We start from the raw sequence: 20710 nt of genomic DNA, 5'->3' as shown, positions 1-20710 counted from the left end.
GACCCGTCCACCCCCACTCTCTGGGTGCGGCCCTCCAGCCAGTTAGCGACCCATTTGACTGTGTAGGTGTCGACGCTACAGTCCCCTAGTTTTTTAATGAGAATGGGGTCAGAGACAGTGTCGAAGGCCTTCCTAAAGTCCAGAAAGACTACGTCCACTGCTACCCCTGCATCTAAGGATTTTGTGACCTGGTCATAGAAGGCCACCAGGTTGGTCTGACAAGATGTGCCTCTAATGAAACCATTAAGGCACAGTGGGGTGAAAACTGCAGGGATGGTAGCCCCTGCTGAGGCCATGAAACCTGCCAGCTTTCAAAGAGAGAGGTGCAGGAATTTCTGGGGAACTACACCTCTGCACTTTTACCTGTGCTGCGATTTCCCATTATACCCTATGGCTGAATCTCTGAATCGCCAAATCTTTTCCAAATCTTTTCTGAATCGATTTGGAAGCTCTGAATCAATTCAGAAAGCCTAAAGCTTCTAGTGATTCAATTCGGATTTGTAGATTCGGCCTCCAAATCGTCCGAATCATCTCCGAATCCGAATCATGATCCAAAGCTTTGCACAGCCCTACTATTCTCTACCACATCTAGAATTTACTAGTCTGAGGTTAACTGGGTCCAGGCAGAACAGAAAAGGCCAAGTGGTTATGGAAGAGAACACAGGCTAGAAACACAAGTCATCTAATTAAGTGGAACAGCTGGCACATTTGTCATGGCACAACTGATCTACTTCACTGGACAATACATACAGCAGCTTTTGATGACGCAGGACAAGGGGTGATGGGATCTCCCGGCTTTCTCTGCTCAGCCAGACCTGTGGTACAGGTCTGTCTGAGTGGGGAACGCATGACTTTTCCCCACTTCCCCTGGTCCACCAGACTTGTGACCCAGGGAGTGGGTTTGCCTGAACAAGGAAGGAGTTCTTCCCGCCCAGCCGGACCGAGGCATGGATCTGACTGAGCGGGGAAAGTACCACAGCGGTAACAGATGGCTGCTCCAATAAAGCAGCGGAGTTTATTACCATCTTTTGTTGCACCATTGATTTTCCTTTCAAGTGGCACAACAAAGGATACTGACATCTATTTGCTCTGCATTTGCATGGCCATAAAAAATGTTATAGTGGGGCAAATGAGACGTGTCAGACAATGTCTGTTTCCAGTGAAAGGCAACATGATTCTTCCATCTCTCACGCATCCTGTCAAATCTCCTGTTTGGGGCCAAATGATCTGTGTGATGATGTCTGAGTTTGGCCAAAATGCTTCTGCCAATGATACTTCTGGAGCTTTCTGGGAGACTCACCAGCAAGGCGTAGATTTATACAGTCAAAGCAGTGAAGCTGCACATTGAAGAGCGCTGCTTCCATGCTGAATAGGAGTGACACTTGAACCTGTACTTATACTAAGGCAGGAGTATCAAAAATCCCAAAACCAGTGAGCACAAGCACATCAGACCCACATAAGTGTTATGGATCTTACTTTTAATTAATGCTATTCAAAGGAAGGTTGCTCACACCTGACATTACATACCGTGAGCTGTTTGTGATCGGGACCTTATCTTGCTTTTTGTGGAGCAGTTAACATATGATTTTGGATGCTAAAGAAACATTAAAGCAGACAATAGACAAATATTTGAGATCATGACAACTACATATTTTAAAATTAATATCACAATTGAATTGATATGCTGGTACCATAAAGCAACTGTTCTGCTCCCCTGACCCCAAAAATGCAGATGTTAAACTACTACCATTGCTTACTTTATTATTTCTTCTCTGTTTCCACGGCAATCTCTTTCTGAATTTATCCTTTCCCTTAAGCGTTTCATTTCTGTGTCAAGACTCTTAATGTTTCTGTTCACTTCTATCCGCTCAGGGCAAATTTCCATGGCCTGTGCAGTCTTTCCCTAAAGAGATGTTTGAAATGCTATAAAATATAACGCAGTGTTTTGAGTTGCTTTGCAACATTTTCTCCTGTGAACAGCAATAATGGAAAATAGGGCCCCAGAAACAGGAATTGGTTAATTTTTTGTGTCTATGGGCACGTCTATGTGTGTGCATTTAATGCACATTAGCCCGATTTAAAGCGCATTAAGGGCACGTGTCTACTCATGTCCACCCTTAATGCACCTTAAAATGGTGACTTAAGGCTATTAGAGCTTAAATGATCTTCTGCACTCATTACATATTGCATAGCCCTAAGTTATCTGGCAGAGTTAAAATCAAAACGATGCTACATTAGGAAATATATCAAAGATAAGCTAAACCTTATCCATTGCAAGTCACTATTAGCTGACCTAGCAATACCTATGAGAGAACTAAGATTGCACAGTAGCATCGTCTTTATGCTTTAGAGGGGAAGAGGTTGTGTAGACAAGTAATAAATGGAATGTGAATATCCAAATTCAACTGTCTATAAAGTTGCATCAAAAATGTAATACCTCCAATTCTTTTTCTTTAGCAGCTAGTAGTTCTTTGAGCTTTTTTATGGATGCCAAATGCTTTTTCTGTTTCTTTTCATAATGCTGCTGATAGTGTTTACAGTTTTCCACTTCTGAATCTGCTTGGTTTATTTCATCCTGTTTGAAATAAATTAAAATGTCAAATGTAAACTGGTTTGGTAAATTTATGAACTACTTCCTCACGTTTACTGACATAATATTATTGCTCCACTTAAAAGTTTATCAAATGTTTGCATTTATTATTATAACAACAATGACAACAGCAACAACAATAATGCAACCCCGAGACAGAAACAGCAAATGGTGAAACAGCATATGTTCAATCCTGGTAATGTACGTGTAATATGAAAATGATTCACATTGTTCTCCATCTACACACTGATACACCATCAGGAATTCCATATGACCATAAGAGTTACAGCATCCACTTTCAAAACTTTGAAACATAAAATATTTTTCTAGGTGCCAAGAGATGTATTTTTCAATAAGAACTTCTGAAATACTTTATGGAAAGTAGTTTCAAGCACTCAGTTTTCATCTATAATACACAATGAACATTTTAACTGCCATACTAGTGGTACCAGACAAGATTATATAGTCTGGTTTAATATAGTCTGGTTTAATAGTTGGTTTATGATGTACAGAATATGTTTTTTTATATATATATTGATCTGTATAATAACAAATCTTCGTGTGCATGTCTAATTCTTTTTGGAACTTTACCCAACTTCTTGTATTGACAGATGGCAGTCAGTCACTGGATAATTTTGTGATATGAAAAAGTATATTCTTTTATGAATGTAACGATGTACTGCCTTTCACATTCTTGAACATTACCTTGTTCTTGCATTATCAAAAAAGATAAGTTGCACTACATATTTTATTTTCTCAAAATCACTATAATGTTAATTTTGGGGGGCTTCTTTTCTAGAGTCAATTTTTGATATTTCCTTTTACACATCCATCAATATCTCTTTCTTTCTTCCACTTCTGTCTTCAAGCCCACTTTGCATCTGCCCCTTGAGGGGCATTCTGCAGATTTATATAGTAGCATAATATTTTCAGTATTATTTTCTAGCCTATACTTTACATATCTCAACATATTTTTTTATTTTCTGAGATTGTCACAACCTAATTGAGCAACACTTTTGTCAAGTTTTCCTCAGTTGTTCAAGTCCACTTAGAACCCAGAAATGCATATGAGTAACTTTAAATTCCTAATAATCTAATTATTCTTTTCAGAATACGTTTTATTTGTCAAGACCAAATATTATCTGTAATGACTCTGTCCACTATCCTAAGACCTAGTGAGATTTCTAACAGTTTGATGTAGCTTTGAATAAGCAAGCCATGTCTTGCTAAACTATCCCTGTTAACTCAGCTTCACAGACTATTAAAAACAATTGAGTACAATGTCTTTTTTAAAAAGAGACCAGAGATCACTATCATTCCCTTCCTCATGGGTTTTCTGCTTATAAATGTATTACAGCAGTGGTTCTAAACCTTTTTAGTCTCAAGGGATCCTTTGCTAGACTCCAGGCACCTCTCAGAAAATGCCAGCTCTTAGCCTTCACTTTTTTTTTTGTCTATGGAAAAATAATAAAACAATCATGCCTCAAAGAACTCCAAAAAACTGCAACAGGTCAGAAATGTTTTTGATTTCTATTTGAAATCCCTAGGTTTAATCTGCGAATATTGTGTATATGTTTACACACCTAGCAGTGCTAATTTTGTATGGCACCCTTCAAAGGATGTCACAACACCCCAAAGTGCCACGGCACACTGTGTATCACTGTGTTAGGGTATGCAACTGATATGCGTTTAAACATACAAACCAGTAACAAACCCACTGGATTTGTTAAATGTTGAAGATTTCTTTTATTTATAGCTTTATACTGGCAGTCTCTGGAAAACTACCCAATGCCATTTGAATATATAAGTCAGATGAAATAGATGTATACTTTTAAAAATTGTGGGGGTTTGTGTGGTTTCTACCTTGATCGGCCCAGCTATCAAATCTACTTGGTTAATTTTTTCTTTAATTTCTTCAAATTTACGTTCAGCAGCTATTAGAATGATTTTCAATTTGTCCATTTCTGCCTTTCGTTGTTCCATATCCTGTTTAACAGATTCCAGCTTATTCTTGTTTTCTTGGGCTTCGTCTTCCTGTTAGAGGATAAAGAGTTTTAAAAGGGAAACACACTTCTGTATTTCAGTCTGTGCTGGTTCAACAAAAAAGTAAAGCCACTGATTAAATATAAAAAAATCACCCACAGCATATATCAAACATAAAAAGAAGAGTGATCAATACATGTTAGCAGTTCAGACATGTAGAAAATGGGTATGGGCAGCTAAAGATATCAGGGGAAAATCTCTGCGTAGCAAAAATAATGACAGGAGATTTTTTTAAATATATTTATTTAAATGTTCAAAAATACTTAGAACACAATTAAGTCCTAGCAGTAGTAAAGACACATTACTAGGCACAGATGTTAACAATGTTAATAAATATTTTTGTTCTATATTTGGAAACAAGCAAGACTGTATGTTTTTTCATATAAGGAAGATTAAATGCTTATTTTGCAATGTCTTGTCTTTGCATGCAGAATTAGAAAAAAAATCTTCTGAAATCTAGAAATTTCATCTACTAACCAGCTTAAAGACATAATTTTAATTCTGTACATCTTACTAGTGTGATTACAACAGAACTACTGTCAGCAGCTGTGGTATCAACTGTAATAAAGGATGTAGATAATAATACCGTATTTACTCAAATCCAAGATGTGTCTTCCCCCTCGCCCCATTAAACATGGGGGGAAAAGAAACCTCGGTCTGGATTCAAGTATGGTCCAGAGCAAGCAGCTGCTGCAGCTCCAACTCTGGCTCTGACTCAGGGAAATTTGAGCAGCGTGGAAAGGGAGCGCAAGGGAGTCTGTGCTGTGTGAGGAATGAGCACAGGGGAGACTGCATGGTGTAGGGGAGAAAGCAGGGAGTCAGCATGGGGAAAACTGTGCAATAAAGAGTGGGGGTGAGCATGGGGAAAACTGTGTGGTATAAGGAACACAGGTGAGATCACATGGTGTGGGGGTGAGCATTGGATGACCATGCCACGCACAAGGACACGTGTTCTGTGCCCCAGACTGGAGCCAGAGTCAGAGCCACTGCAAAGGATAAGTAGTGTGGGCAACAAGTGGTGGATTGAGGAAATGGCCATGGGAGGAGGTACCATAGGAAGGCAAGTGGCAGGCTGGATAGAAAGCAGGGAGCAGGCACAGAGAGATGCAGGCACTGGTGGGGGGGTGTAAATGGTAGGGACAAGTGGTAGGGGCAGACTGCCTGTCTCCCCACTGCTGCTTTCCATACTACTTGTCTCCCTGTTTCTGCTTTCCCTCTGCAGCAGTGGGGGTGGGGGTAGGCGGGGATGAATTTAAGATGACATAATAATTAGATTCTATGCATGGAAAATTACAACAAATCCATGTATATGAGCGAATTACTGGGAGAGAAGGAGGAGGAAGATCTTAAATTCAAAATCATCTTGGATTCAGAAAAATATGATTAAAAAAAAAAAGAGTACAAAAAGCAGCCATAAAAATCATTCAACAACCCAGAGAATATGTTTTACAGCAAAAGATCTGGTATAGTGCAACCTCTTTAGTTGACCAAAAAGACATGAGGTGATTTGAATTCACTGCATAGTACCCTCACAGAAGAAACTGCTGGAAATTGGGTGGAGTGAATATATAAGGGCACTTTTACATACGATACAGCCACAGCGAGAAAAAAAATAAAGAAGATGATCCACAGGAAAGTGCCTATTAAAGTTCAAATATGGCATTTTTTAAACAGTGAGGATGATCAACGATTCCCAAGAAAGCAGATGTACTGAACTCCATTCATCGGAACATGGTAGAATGCAATGGCTTGTGATATATCAGGAAAACTGGATGAGCTAGTAGTCTTTCTGACCAAGAACTACAAACACATAGATTACGAAATTCAGTTCAGAAAAACAGGGACGGTAACACCAATTTGAAAGTTTCTCAAACTTTCCATCACGTGTATCCTAGCTGATGCTCTTCAGAGTACTTGCTTTCCTCACACTCTTAAACTTATTCATGTAATGATAAATTAAATGTGTTATATGTGGTGATATGTTTGATTATAGTCTTCCATATCAGCAAGGATCAAACTTCCTGCAAGCCTTGGTGAAAGAGAGAGAGGGAGAGAGAGAGAGATAATTAAAGTGCTAATGTTGGAGTCGAAGGTGCTAAAAATAAAGCAAAGGAAAGGAGCTTCTATAGATATATTAATATAGGAGGAAAAGTGGTAGATAACTGCAAGAACAACCAGCTGACTCCGATATGTTTAGGAAAACTCACCAAAAATGAACTAACAACGAACAAGAAAAGTGTTTTAAGGAAAAAAAATAAAAAGATCGGTAAGTATGAAAGCTTCAGGCTTGAGCAGATTCATTTCTGAAAAGCAGGTACTCAAGAGAAGATGATGTAATGAGAAATCTAGGGGGATAAAAACAGACCAAGAGAGAGGGAGTCTCTGCCAGTGTGAAATGAACCTGCTGGAGCCAGCCAGCCTAGGACAGCCCACTAGAATTCTCCCTGGCTAGTCTAGCTGTACGTATTCTAAACAAAGGTATCTAACTATAACTATGGTATTGTATAGGTGTAGTCATTAGTAAATGCAGTAATATTGTCATATAGGGTTAGTTACTCTTACAGTGTTTTAGAACCGACACTTAAAGTAATCATGAAACTGATACTAGTCTTTGGGTATAATAAAGGAAATGTAGTTGAACATCTTCTATGGTCAAATTCCAACAATTAACAGCAATAAAAAAACCCACAGAATTTCCATATAAGAAAGAATATTTCTTACTAGTGTAGAGATGTCCACTGACTGGTATTCTTCTATATTCTCAAGATCTGTTATGTCTACTGTTATTCTTCTTCTTTGGGTCTGAAATAGAAATAAACTTTTATTTCTTGTTTTAGAAAAAAGTTAAAGATAGTCCACACTAAAACAAAGACACTTTCAATAATAAATAGACACTCAAAAGAAAGAAGATTAAAAAACAAAACTAAAGAAAAAAAGACATTCTATTTTCTTATTATTATTACTGTGTGGAATCCATTCCTATGTTATAGGGAAACCTGATCCTAAAAGTAACGAACATTTTAATAAACTGAGCTCCAGTGACATGTTTCCTAAAATAAACATATATTTTATAGACATTAGGGGCTGGAAAGGACCTTGCGAGATCATCCAGTCCAGCCCCTTGCCATAGGAAGGAAGTCTGCTGGGGTCAAATGATCCCAGCAAGATAAGCATCCAAATGTTTTTTGAATGAGTCCAGAGTAGGTGCTTGCACCATGTCTGGGGGGAGTCTGTTCCAGACCCTGGACACTCAGACTGTAAAAAGGTTTTCCTTATGTCCAGTCTAAATCAGCCTTCCAGAAGTTCGTGGCCATTAGACAAGGATGTAAAAGTTTATTTTCTTTCCAATAGCTTAATTCCACTCTATGCAGCAATAAAACACTGCTAGCAATTCAAAACTCAGTACACATTCATCTATAACAAGATGCTATGAAACCGATCCAGATAATTTGGGTAAGTACCAAAACTTGATTTAAGTGGAATTTAGGTGAATTCATTTTGGTCTGTAAAAATCGCTAGGCACAGACTTCATAGCATGTTCGGATTTGAACAAGTTCAAGCAGATAAGTGTCATATTCCAACTAATTAGATTAATTTATCAATTTAAGCAGCATCTATTATTTATCTATTATCAGTATTTATTATTTATCTCTTTATTATCTATTATTCTACCTGCAAATCTTTCTGGTGGTGATGATGATGATTAAGTTCATCTTCCTTTTTTCTTTTCTCATTATCAATGGAACGTAAATGTTGCTGAAACACTGACAACCGTGCCTTTTGGGTCTCAATTTCTTTTGCCACATGACTTAAACAAAAAATATAAATATATAATTTGTCACAAAATTATTTGATAGTCTCTCTTCAGTTTCTAGCTGATACAGCAATCATGTTATATAAACCACTACTTAGAACCTTGTTGATAAACTTGGCAGCAAGGCTAAATACCTGAACTAAAAAAAAGATATTACTTCTAAAAATGCTAATATATCTTAAGGTTGTCACAACCCAAAGGGTGTGATTTTTATTTGTGTGCGCTTCGGCACTACTAAATTGTCCCCGCTAAATTGCAAGCTTCTTTGCATGGTGGAGTTTTCTGCTGCAAAAGAGAACCCCGGTGCAAGGGAGAATTTCCCGCCGATTTGAAGCTTTCTTTGCAGGGTCCATTTCTATGTTGCAGCACGGAAATGCTCGTTGCAAAGAGTTCCCGCCATTTGTATGCAGATTCGAGTCCCATTATTGGCCAGTTCTAAATTATTCACACGTGGCGGCTAGTGATTGGCTTGCTAGCCGTATAAGAGGCTTGAGTGGTTTCCGCACAAGTTGGAGGACTCCACGAACAAGGGAGGAGGAGACTTCACGCTGTGTGAAGATCTCTAAGCGCTGCGGATCCTCACGGACCCAGTGCATTTGAAGCAGGCTACGGAGATCTGATCTATCTCTAGCCTCTCCCCGTCGCCGATAGAATTCCTAGACGTACCCCACCCGCGCGCAAAAGAACTGGACCCACGGAGCCTAGCAAACTTCGTGTGAGTTGGTTCAGAGCTCTTCCGGACGAGTACTTTCTTCGGCTGACGTGACGGGCTCGCGTGTTCAGAGCCTTCAGCCGGATTGGGCTAGAGTTCACGAGTTTAGAACTCTTGTCCGCCTCTTTCCTTTTTCTTCTCTGTAACTGCAACTGAAGCAAGCTTTCCAGCCTACACCATTGCCATCTCGGTGTAAGTAAACAATCTTTTAAACTACCGATACACGTCCGTGCCTAATTCCAGAGCGAAAGCCACCCCTCTCCGCCCCCGCGTGCCTGGGCTGCTGGCCACAGCCCACGTGCAGCGCGAAAAAGGGCCCGGGGCACTCCCGGCCCGCACAAAGGTCAGCTGGGCAAGTGCCTCCAATCAAAGCTAAAAATCATTGAGTAGTATAAAATATACAGGGGTGACCACCAGTATCTGGGGGAACGTTTGTTCACCAGAGCGCCCCAAGGGATGACGACTAGGTCGAATGGTCATCAACTACTACAAGACCGTTTCAGGCTGGACATAAGGAAGAATTTCTTTACTGTCCGAGCCCCCAAGGTCTGGAACAGCCTACCACCGGCGGTGGTTCAAGCGCCTACATTGAACACCTTCAGGAGCAAACTGGATGTTTATCTTGCTGGGATCCTATGAACCCAGCTGACTTCCTGCCCTTTGGGCAGGGGGCTGGACTCGATGATCTTCCGAGGTCCCTTCCAGCCCTAATGTCTATGAAATCTATGAAAAAACTTGTCCTAATGCTTTCTCATACTGTTCTTTTTACAAAGGATTTCAATCACTAAATCTTTCAGTATAGCACTTTTAGTGAGATGTTAATTCACTTAACTGCAAAATGCTTTACTTCTACATATATTGGAAAAATACTTCTATATAACTTTTCATCATTAGAAATGTGATCAGCATCTCTGCTGACTACAATTTTAAAAAGATCCCTGATGCTAGGTTTCAATGTTGTTGAAAATGGACAGATTAAAAATGAGCCAAAATGTCAGGTTTTGTAGGGGCGGGGGTTTAATTTTGACCAAGAAAAATTATGCACGTATTTAAGTTTCAAAAGATATAAATATATATCTATTTACTTTATCTATACTACAGCCCAAATCCCAACATAAAACTATTTAGTAATGCTAATTGTGCTTCATATTAACCACACATGCCACAAGCTCAAAACCCATCTAGAAGAAACTCAGCTATCTGAATTGATTACAAAAATATTTCTGGAAAAAATATGTATTTTAATAAGTCTAAAAAAAAGGGAAAAGCATTTTCCACAAGAGAAAAAAAAAAAAAAAGAGTTCACTTGATAGGAAAAGAAAAGGTCAGTGGAAGAGTCCCTGCTTTTCAGTATGGAAGTTGTTGGGTTTTTTTAAGATTATTTTTGCTATAGAACCTTGAATCCCTTCACAGAGGAGCTGAAAGCCAAACAGTAAATAGAAAACAAACATCACCCTGACAATCCTATACTTTTACACTTCACCAATACATGACATTACCTTATTTCTGCTTCCACATCTTTACTTAGGAACTTAGGCCTGGTGTTGTCAGAAGAATAATATCGTCTCTCAAACACCTGATCACCTTCAGCAGTGAAAGCTTCTTTACAATTTTTTGGAGGTTTATTGCTCTGCATTACTTGACGAGCTACACGATTATTCTGAAAAACAACACGTTTAGCATACTCACAAAGCAATGGTTTTAAATAGCAGCAAAGCTGGGGGGAGTGTAGATACATCCTACCCTCCAGTGTATCTACTACTCCCCGCAGCTTGAGGGTAGGGCTAGGATTCAGAGTGACCTAGACAAATTGGGCCAAAAGGAATCTCATAAGGTTCAACAAGGACAAGTGAAAAGTCCTGCACTTAGGATGGAAACCTCCCATGCACCAGTACATGCTGGGGGCTAACTGGCTGGGCAACAGCTCTGCAGAAAAGGACCCACAGGTTATAGTGCACAATAAGCTGAATGAGTCGGTAGTGTGCCCTTGTTGCCAAGAAGGCTAACAGCATACTGGGCTGCATTGGTACGTGTGTTGCTAGTTGGTCAAGTGAACTGATTATTCCTCTCTATTCAGCACTGGTGAGGCTACAACTTGAGTACTGTGCTCCGTTTTGGGCCCCCCACTACAGAAAGGATGTGGACAAATTGGAGAGAGTCCAGCGGAGGATGACAAAAATGGTGAGGGGTCTGGGGCACATGACTTTTGAGTAAAGACTGGGGGAACTGGGCTTATTGAGTTTAGAGAAGAGGAGACTCAGAGAAGCCTTAATAGCAATCTTCAACTACCTGAAGGGGGGTTCAAAAGAGGATGGAGCTGGACTGTTCTCAGTGGTGGCAGATGACAGAACAAGGAGCAATGGTCTCAAGTTGCAGCAAGGGAAGTTTAGGTTAGATATTAGGAAGAATGTTATCACTAGGAGGGTAGTAAGACATTGGAACAGGTTACCCAGAGAAGTGGTGGAAGCTCCATCCTTGGGGGTTTTCAAAACCCAGCTAGACAAAGTTTTGCAAGAGATAATCTAGTTGGGGCTGGGCCTGCTTTGAGCAATGGGTTGGACTAGATAACCTCCTGAGGTCCCTTTCAGCCCTAACTTTCTATGATTCTAGAATTCAAAGCATATTTAGATTATATTTCAGCAAAAACTTTTTTTTTACTTCTAGAACAGTAAAGCATTGGAATAGAGCTCCCAGGAAAGTTGTTGTAACCTCCTTTATTAACAATTTTCAAGAAGAGGTCAGAGAAGCTGACTGTTAATGAAGGAGGTACCACAATTTCCCTGAGATAGTCTAGGAACAGTACATCCTGCGTGAATGCAGGGGGCTGGACCAGATGACAGGTGAGGTCCTTTCCAGCCCTATGAATTCATTACTTTATGTTGATATTGATTTTAAAGGCAGACAATACCAAAGTAAACTGTGCAGTAAATCCTCTACACGAGATGATCTATTGCACAGTATATTAGTCTACTGTGCAGTAAAGCATCACCATCTACACGTGCTCACATTTACTTTGCAGTAAATCAGTCTCCTGCACAGTTAGCTACTACCTATTCATAGATGTTAGGGTAAGAAGGGACCTCAATAGATCATCGAGTCCGACCCCCTGCATAGGCAGGAAAGAGTGCTGGGTCTAGATGATCCCAGCTAGACGCCTATCCAACCTCCTCTTGAAGACCCCCAGGGTAGGGGAGAGCACCACCTCCCTTGGGAGCCCATTCCAGACCTTGGCCACTCAAACTGTGAAGAAGTTCTTCCTAATGTCCAATCTAAATCTGCTCTCTGCTAGCTTGTGGCCATTATTTCTTGTAACCCCCAGGGGCGCCTTGGTGAATAAAACCTCACCAATGATGATGTTAGGGTCAGAAGGGACCTCAGTAGATCATCAAGTCCGATATATAAATATAGATAGTATTCCCAGCCTCTGCTCGCTTCTCAGAACAGCCAGCTACCCCTGACATGGAGCTGACTGCTCTGGGGAGCAAGTGGGGGCTGGGAATCTAGCCCTCGCTTGTCCCCTAGAGCAGCTGGCTCTGTGCTGGGAGGAGCTGGCTGCTCCAGCGGACAAGGAGGGCTGGATTCCCAGCATCCCCTCTACCCTCCCTCTTGGAGCAAGCAGCTCCATGCCAAGCAGGGCAGCTGCTGGTGAGCCCAGTGACCCCCCACCTGGCAGGGGGCTCACCCACAGCTGCCCCATCCCCTGGACAGACCCCAGCAAACACCTCTGCCCAGCAGGGGGACTGCTGGCAGCTGTGTCCAGAAATGTTTGGGGCCAGGAGAGCTCTTCCTGCTGCACGGGCAGCTCTCTCTTGATTCCATACATATTAGGTCCCCTCTCAATATGCATGGGGCCAAGAGACAGCTGCCGCTGCAGCTGACAGAGCTCTCTTGGCCCTGTGCCCATTGGGACCACCCCGTGCCTCTTGTCACCCCCCTGGGCTAGGAGGACAGGTGGAGCCTAGACTTCCTCCTAGCTTCTGCAGCAGAGCAGAGCAGGGCAGGACCAGCCCTTTACTGGGCTGCTCCCAAGAGGGAGCACATGTAGATGTGCTCCCCCTGAAGCCTTACTGCGCAGTAAAAACCTACTTCGAATTAATATCACATGTAGATGTGCCCATTTATTGGTATAGCAGACTTTATTTCAAACTAATTTTCACAGATGCACCTACTTCAATATCTGCATTTTTTAGCATTATCTGCTGCAGTGATATCATTGTTCTGCAGGCTGGATCCAACTCACAGTGCCATGTCATCCCACCCCCAGGGCTTCTGCTGAGGCCAGGAATTTGGAAGCAGGGTGAGAAGGGCAGGGCCTGTTGCCAGATTCTGGGGACAGATCCTCATTCGGGATTTTTTTCAGTGCAGAAGGGTGAGCAATGGTTGTGCTTCTCCAAGCTAACAGTGGCCCAGGCACTCACACAGTTAATACTCCTGCTGCCAGTCACTCTGCTACCAGAGGTAAATCTGTAGTCCAGATCTGGCCCAGGAGAACAAATGATTTTGCCTCCCTGATCTAGTGCTGCAAACAACAACAACACAAAAAGTTGCTTGATCCCTTTTTTAATTATTTTTAACCATCTTTTGCAATTGTTTCTTTGCAGACAATATCCATTTTAAACTTGAACCAAACACAATGTTGGAGTTTAGTCTTACTTTAATTAGCAGGACTGTTTCTATCTTCCGTATGTCAATCAAACAATTGGCAACCATTGCATTATCTATTTCCAAAGCTGTAAGGACTGATGGGAATTCTGAATGATAGACTGCCCTACAAAAAAGTGGAAAAAGACAAATTGTACATGCATGGCCAGTTATAAAAATCCAGTGATCTTATCTTAGAAGATGCACTGCATATTGCTGTAAAGTCAAGTGGATTAGGGTGCAGAACCAACAGTTAAAATACCATACTTAAAGCTCACCTCTGTGTAACCTCATAAATTTCATCCCGAAATCTATTTACAATTATTTGTGGCCGAATCCCAGATGCATAACATCCTGACATCAAGGTTAAAAGTGTTCTCTCATCGTTATGATTATCACAACAAAATGCCAGAAGCAGATTCTTTAAACAAGATTCAACAGCCAGAGCAAGTTCAGCATCTTTGAGACGAATGAAAGCACCTAAGAATATGCAACAATGAAATCACATCAGATTAGAAAACTTATTGATACCAAGTCCAGGTTCATAACTATTAGTATCCGAAAACATTTATCTTAAACTAGCAGGACTGGTAGATACTGGTTCAATTACTGCTTTGATAGAGTGTAACAAAGGGTCAATTAATGGGCTAGGTATTCCTACCTTAGGAGTAGAAAATGCAGAACCAAAGAGCATTGTACACCTTATTAACAAATATTGTTCAATAAAGTCTCCGGTTCATGTCAGAAGGTGAGCACAGGGACTCTGGTGGCAAGCTTTTTAAAGTGGTCCTTACCTACAGGTCCAACAGGTTTATGTTTAAAACGCCCTTGTCTGTAGGCTTCTTCAACTGCTTCAAGGAGGACTGGCATGTGTTGCCCAAATCTCTTCCACTGATTTGTTTTACTCTCTCGCAGCTCCCTCAGCTGTCTCTGCTTGGCATCCACTGCTTGTCTCGTTTCATGTTCTTCTCTCCTGAGAAGAAAAGTGACTGCTGAGCAATCATGTAATAGCTTATCTTGTCTTTAATTAAGAAAACAACTTTTGAGAACATCTCGTCTCTCAAAAGTTACAGTAATGAAGATCTAATAATATCAAGGTAAAATTAATTTCAACTGGAAGGTGACTTTTAAGCTCCAAGAAATGTAAGGGACAATGGGAGACCACCAAGGACCATCCTCATTTTTGTGTCGCATGCTGATTTATACAATAGTGGTATACAAAGAGAAGTAGCACACTACAAACAGGGGTAACCACAATGCAAGTAGGAAGAAAGATTTCCAACAAAACAACCATATACTTTTTGAAGTCATATTAAAAATGTGTTAAATTTTAACTGTTAGGTATAAATATGTAGAAAGTAGAGAGAGTAACGTTAAGGCATATTTAGAAAGCAAAGTGCAAGCTAGAATATTTAACATAAATTGCCCTACAAATGAAGTGAAGAGACCTATAAACATGGCTTGGTCATTTATCACATGGGTATGGCCATGTACAGTCTACACAGACAAGTGTTAGCATATTAGCAGAATTCAAATGATGCCACAGTAATTGCATTCGGTGGTAATTATGGTAAATAGTGCCTCCCAGAAACAAACTGTTCTAAAAGCAGCAGCAGAAATAGTAGGAATGTTAAGTTGCTCAAAGCTAACAACAGTCTGCATAAGTAATACTAAGGGTGCACCAATAAAGATTTTTGGGATGATACTGATGGCTGATTATTAATGAACCATAATGTCAATTTTTCTTTTATTGGTGCCGATACTATATCGAGCAATGTATTGCTGCACCTTTAAGTAATGCACCAGCAGCAAGCAGCATCAATTGTTAAATCTCTACCTACACTACAGGAACACCACCACCATTGCCCATTACTAGGTCCACCTGCCAATGTCTGTTTTAGAAATCCAATTTTATATAAAATCTGCCTGCTATTGCTGAAGAAGAGGAGTTGGCTATGACATGGGCATCCAGTAATCATCCTTCCATAATACAGTAAATCCTCCCCGGGGGGCCATCCAGCCCCACGCCCCCATTCCCCTCATCTAGCTTCAGCCCACCACATTCAGGCTTGACCATGTTCTGCCCCCTGACCTCATTCCCCCCAGCGGTTTGGGTCCGGGGCTGCTCACCCCTCACCTGACCCTATTCCCTCACCTCCTTGTGCCGCTGCTTCCTCCACAGGGGCGGGGGCTGGCTGTGCTGAGACAGCCAATCATAGTGTGAATAAAGTTTTATGGACAGACAGACAGACAGACTAAGGCTTTTATAATATTAGAATAATCCAGCTTTTAACAGCAGTAGCTTCTTCTGCATCTAGCTAGCTGGCCAGAAATTCCAGTTAATAGAATGTGCCGGTTACTAAAATTCCTCTTAAATGGCTTTTACTGTACCTTCTAAAAATGAAACCTACAGATATTTCCGAGTTGTGAATAATATGTATTAAAGTTATATCAAACAACAAGAATGCACTTTTTGTAGAAAACAATGATTAAATCAAGGCTTCCTGACCAGTGATTTAAATCAAATCCATTCTGTTATTATCCCCCTATGTCAGCTCCTACATGTCACAGAATATATTACTACAGATTGTTTTACTAGATGCTTAGAAAAGGAAAATTCATTTCTAAATTAACAGCTACCATTGTACAAATGTGTCTATTTTTTGGTGGAGAATTAATCATAGTGCCTAAAATCAGATTACAATTGTAGTTTTTAATTAGGTGTAGAGATATCCCCAAGATAATCTTACAGAAAATATATAATCTTACACTAAATTAATGTATATTGGGAAATGTAAAACTACAGTGCAAATTGAAATTTAATGCTCCCGGGAATGCTAGGAAAATACAGGCAACATAAACGATCAAACACCATTTGCAATAAAGTTAGACAGTCATGTTTAAATGAAAACTTACTTTAGTCTGGCATGTTCTTCCTTGTACTTATATATAGCCTGCTGAATCAGATCCAGCTGTTGACTAACCGTGCTTTCTTGATCACCCAACATCTTTAACTGTTCTTTCAAGTCGGTGATTTTTCTCTGTTTTTCCAACTTTTCAAGTTCCGAAATCTGCTCAGCACTAACAGTATAGATTACAATTCAGTATTTTTAAAACATGAAGTACAAATGACAGAGAAAGACAGAACTTAAAAACATTGTATAATTCTCTGAGGCATGTACTATCTTTGTGCAAGCTTTATTAAGCAACAAAAATAGGGGTGCACCAATAAATATTTTTTTGGCCGATACCAATGACCAATTATTAACCAGACATATTGGCCAATACTGATCCAATAGTCGATATGCAGCCTGGCAGCTTGGAGAGCAGCCTCTTGCCAGTAAGTCTGTGGGAGAAAGGAAGGTGGAGGGGGCAGATCGAGCCCCCATGCTGAGGGAGGGAGTGGATCGGGGTAGGGGCAGGCACTATTCAGCCAGGGGCAGGCTGTGGGACAGTTTGTCCAGGGGGCGCAGCAGGGTGAGGAGGTGGTGTGGAGGGGTGGGTAGCTCCCTGCCACTGCATGCACCCCTGGGGGAAGTATGAGGGGACTGTGCCCCCCTGGATTTGTATGTGGGGTGAGGGTGGGCTGCCTGCTGTGGGCTCAGGGCCAGGGCAGGTGGCAGGAAGGGTGGCTATGGGGTGGGCTACAGCCAACGCACCCCGCAGCCACCCCTCCCATTGCCACCACCACCCACCGCACCCTCGCCTACCCTACACACAGCCCCAGCCCAACGCTCCCTCTCGCCAACATAGCCCCTAGCCCAAGCAAGCAGCAGGGAGCCCACCCCTGCCCTGTGCACAAATCTCGGGGGGGCATATGCCCTCCATGCCTCCCCTCGGGGTGCACACAGCCTTAATTATTTCCAAGGGGCTAAAAGCAAGCTGCAGAAGTGTGGCTAAAGCAGAAGGCCCCAAGGTCTTTTTCTGAGTGACAGCAACGTAAATCTTTATAGACATTATAACTAGTCTGGTCACCAAAGCGAAAAAAGCAATTGACATATCCAGCTAACCAGTGTTAATCTAACCTAATCTAATCTAATTAGAGCAAAAGAGTTTACAAGATGGCCTTAAAATAGATAATATAAAAATACTATATTATAGCTTTGATTTAAAACTGTTATTTGCTGCAGTGGATGTAACCAAACGTTTCCTGTAATAGATACATTAAGTACTTAAATAAAAGGTAAGCAATCTTGTCAGTGAAGATGATAAAACAAGGAGAAGCCTGGTGGCAAGGAACATTCCAAGATGGTAAAGTCAAGAGATAAGAAATCCTTCCTACAAAAAATTGCAGTTTTTTCAGATTAACACTTTCCAATTAACACCTAATTAACACTTTCCAAGACCATATGAAAACCGATTCAGTCAAGTCACCAACGTCTGAGTAAAACAAAGAAATTCAAAGAAACTCAAAGAAATTCAATCCATATGCCATATCTGTTCATAGCTTACTCTAAGAAACATTCTGTTTGAGTAAATCAACAGGAACTGTATAGAAATTTGAGCAAAACCAAAATAAACCACTGCCAGTCTGCATGCCACTCTCCTGAGTCTCCCTGAGAGGGAGTGAGACTCTATATTGTGATGTCATGAGTAGCCAGATACTGGGATAACTACATACTTTCAAGATGCAGTAGGAGGTCAGGCTATGGAACTAATCTCCTGCCTCTTATGAGAAGTCAACCTACCAAACACACACAGTCTAGACAACAACATTATTGAACAGAAAATTGGCTAGACTGTGATACATTCTACCTGTATGGAAGATCCAAGTGAAAGTGACACACATTGATTATAACAAATTACCCCAAACAAAATTAAACATCACTAAAATAAAGACAAAAGAAAAAAGCAAGTTGATAATTGAATGAGCAGATGTAGTGTTGTAAAACTACATATATAAATTCTACATAAAAGGTTGCTCCAGTTAATAATATTTTCTGTATTTGGCAAATCCCCCCAAAAAAGAGAAGCAGACACTTATCTTTTTTACCACAGAAACTGACTAAGATTTTTCATTGTGTTTGTGTGTCCTAAACACACTCCTTGCTTCTCAATCCATTGGCATAATTTAGCAATGTTCAGTTAGAACAATAGCATTTCAGAAAATAAATTTTATTAAAAAGCAGCTTTTTTTTTGTCCAATCAATCATCAATCAATCACTCAATAAACAAACAGTCCTTCAATTACAGAAAGAAGTAGTTTTGCCAGAAGTCTTTACAGTGATAGAGCCTGGGAATTACTCACTCAACCTGACATTGCTCAAATGGCTAAATTCTTGCGCTGGAGGCAATTTTCTCATCCAAATCAGAAAAGCTCATTCACTCCATGATACATCTTACATTATAATTATACATCCCTATATATTATATTAATATTATATTGTAATTAATTATATGAATATAATTATATTAATAATATTAATTATAACATTTACCTATTTTTCAGTTCTTCAATCCGTTTGCGTAATTGTACATCGTTTTGCTCCAAGTGTTTTAATTCACTTCTTGAGCGATTATAAAGTGCCTATAAAGAAAATGAGACACGTAGTTTATTCATTCTTATTTCTGTTGGCTTGTGTGGTCTTCACAAAACAAAATTTATACCTGCAGTATTTTGACAGGTCAGCTATCTCTGATGAATGTTCTCTCACAATATTTCAAAAGAAGATTAGTACTTTAGTTTCAAATCAGTTCTTTTTCTAATTATCTAATTATATTAATGTGACCCTAATAAACGTTTAGTAGTTTTCAAGCAGGAAATTTTGCACTAATTAACTTTTATTTCAGTAAACCTCTGCACAAGATGCAGGAGTCCACCTAGCTCAGGGGTGAACAATTATTTGGGTTGGAGGGCCATTTAATGAGTTTTGGTGATCTGTTGAGGGCCTTGTGTACATACACATGCTCACTCACACCCACTCTCTCACACACAAGCTCCCTGCAGCCAAGCTAAGGCTGGCGCCAGAGCAGCAGCAGGAACATAAGCTCACCTGGGGCTGTAGCATCTTATCTCAGCTCCTCCCTGTGCCCCACCACCATGCTACCCAACTTGGCTGACACCAGCAGGCAGGAACAGGGTTGAGAGCCGGACTGTCAGGAGTGGGAGTTTGGTGTCTGTAGCCCCGCAGAGCTAGACTGTGTGGGGTTGGGGTAAAATTCCTCGGCATCTTGGCACCCCACATGCACTGTGCAGACCCAGTCTTAGGGGGACTAGGGTGGGTGACTCAGTTCACCCCCTTGCCTGCCCCTCTTTCTTGGCAGCCAAGTGAGGCAGTAGCTTCTGCTGGGGCAGCGGGGAACACGGTGTGGAAGCAGCCTCGCCTGCCCACCCAGCACCACAGAGTCATACTCCATCTATCAGGCTGCCACGCAGTCAGGGCTGTTTCACCCAGCATTCCCTGCCATGGCAGTAAACGCCAGAGACAGAGCTGCCATCCATGGCCCAACAAATTGATTCTATCTGGTCCGTGCGGGGACAGTGGCTTTGGCTCCAGCCTCTGCTGGCATCGTGGGGTGGACAGCATCAATTGGTGGGCTAGATATGGCCCATGGGTAGATTTCTAGGTAGATTTCAGAATTGGGGCTATCATTAAAGGCTCTGGAAATTTTTTTCAACCAACCTCAGCTTCGTTGTGTGCTTTTCTTTTTGCTTCCACATCTTCTTTCAAAGAAATACACTGAGGCTTTAATGCCTGTGTTTCTTCACTTATCTTTTCTAATTTATCTCTGATGACCTCATACTTTTTCTCTGCTTCACTTACTTTAACCTTTAAAGCAAAATAGAGAACAAATTTGTTCAGAACTAAATGTGATTGTTATCCAAAAGCTGTTTGTTGGATTGTGCAAAATGAGTCCTCTCTGACTCCCTTAGGATGGGGCACATGACTCTTAGAGATACCTGTCCTGG

At 41.0% G+C, this 20710-nt stretch overlaps 1 protein-coding gene across 4 annotated transcripts in view; it reads right to left on the bottom strand.

Moving 5' to 3' along the window:
- LOC102374830 (structural maintenance of chromosomes protein 6-like) overlaps positions 1-20710 on the bottom strand; it is a 65691-nt gene that overhangs the window by 24637 nt on the left and 20344 nt on the right. For all 4 annotated transcript variants that reach the window (XR_003095221.1, XM_025210009.1, XM_025210008.1 and 1 more), the window contains 12 exons: positions 20424-20570; positions 19239-19327; positions 16717-16881; positions 14595-14773; positions 14079-14280; positions 13813-13927; positions 10659-10819; positions 8306-8441; positions 7355-7435; positions 4454-4624; positions 2438-2575; positions 1758-1903 (listed from right to left, as the gene is read on the bottom strand). Coding sequence is in view for 3 of the 4 variants with exons in the window: in XM_025210009.1 (XP_025065794.1) it covers positions 1758-1903; positions 2438-2575; positions 4454-4624; positions 7355-7435; positions 8306-8441; positions 10659-10819; positions 13813-13927; positions 14079-14280; positions 14595-14773; positions 16717-16881; positions 19239-19327; positions 20424-20570 (1730 nt within the window). In the remaining variant the exon portion in view is untranslated. The remainder of the gene's footprint in view (positions 1-1757; positions 1904-2437; positions 2576-4453; positions 4625-7354; positions 7436-8305; positions 8442-10658; positions 10820-13812; positions 13928-14078; positions 14281-14594; positions 14774-16716; positions 16882-19238; positions 19328-20423; positions 20571-20710) is intronic.

This window comes from Alligator sinensis, unplaced genomic scaffold (genome assembly GCF_000455745.1).
Source record: "Alligator sinensis unplaced genomic scaffold, ASM45574v1 scaffold870_1, whole genome shotgun sequence".
NCBI classification, from domain to species: domain Eukaryota; kingdom Metazoa; phylum Chordata; order Crocodylia; family Alligatoridae; genus Alligator; species Alligator sinensis.
The sequence above is the reverse complement of the archived record's forward strand: the minus strand, read 5'-3'. Positions and strand labels throughout refer to the sequence as shown.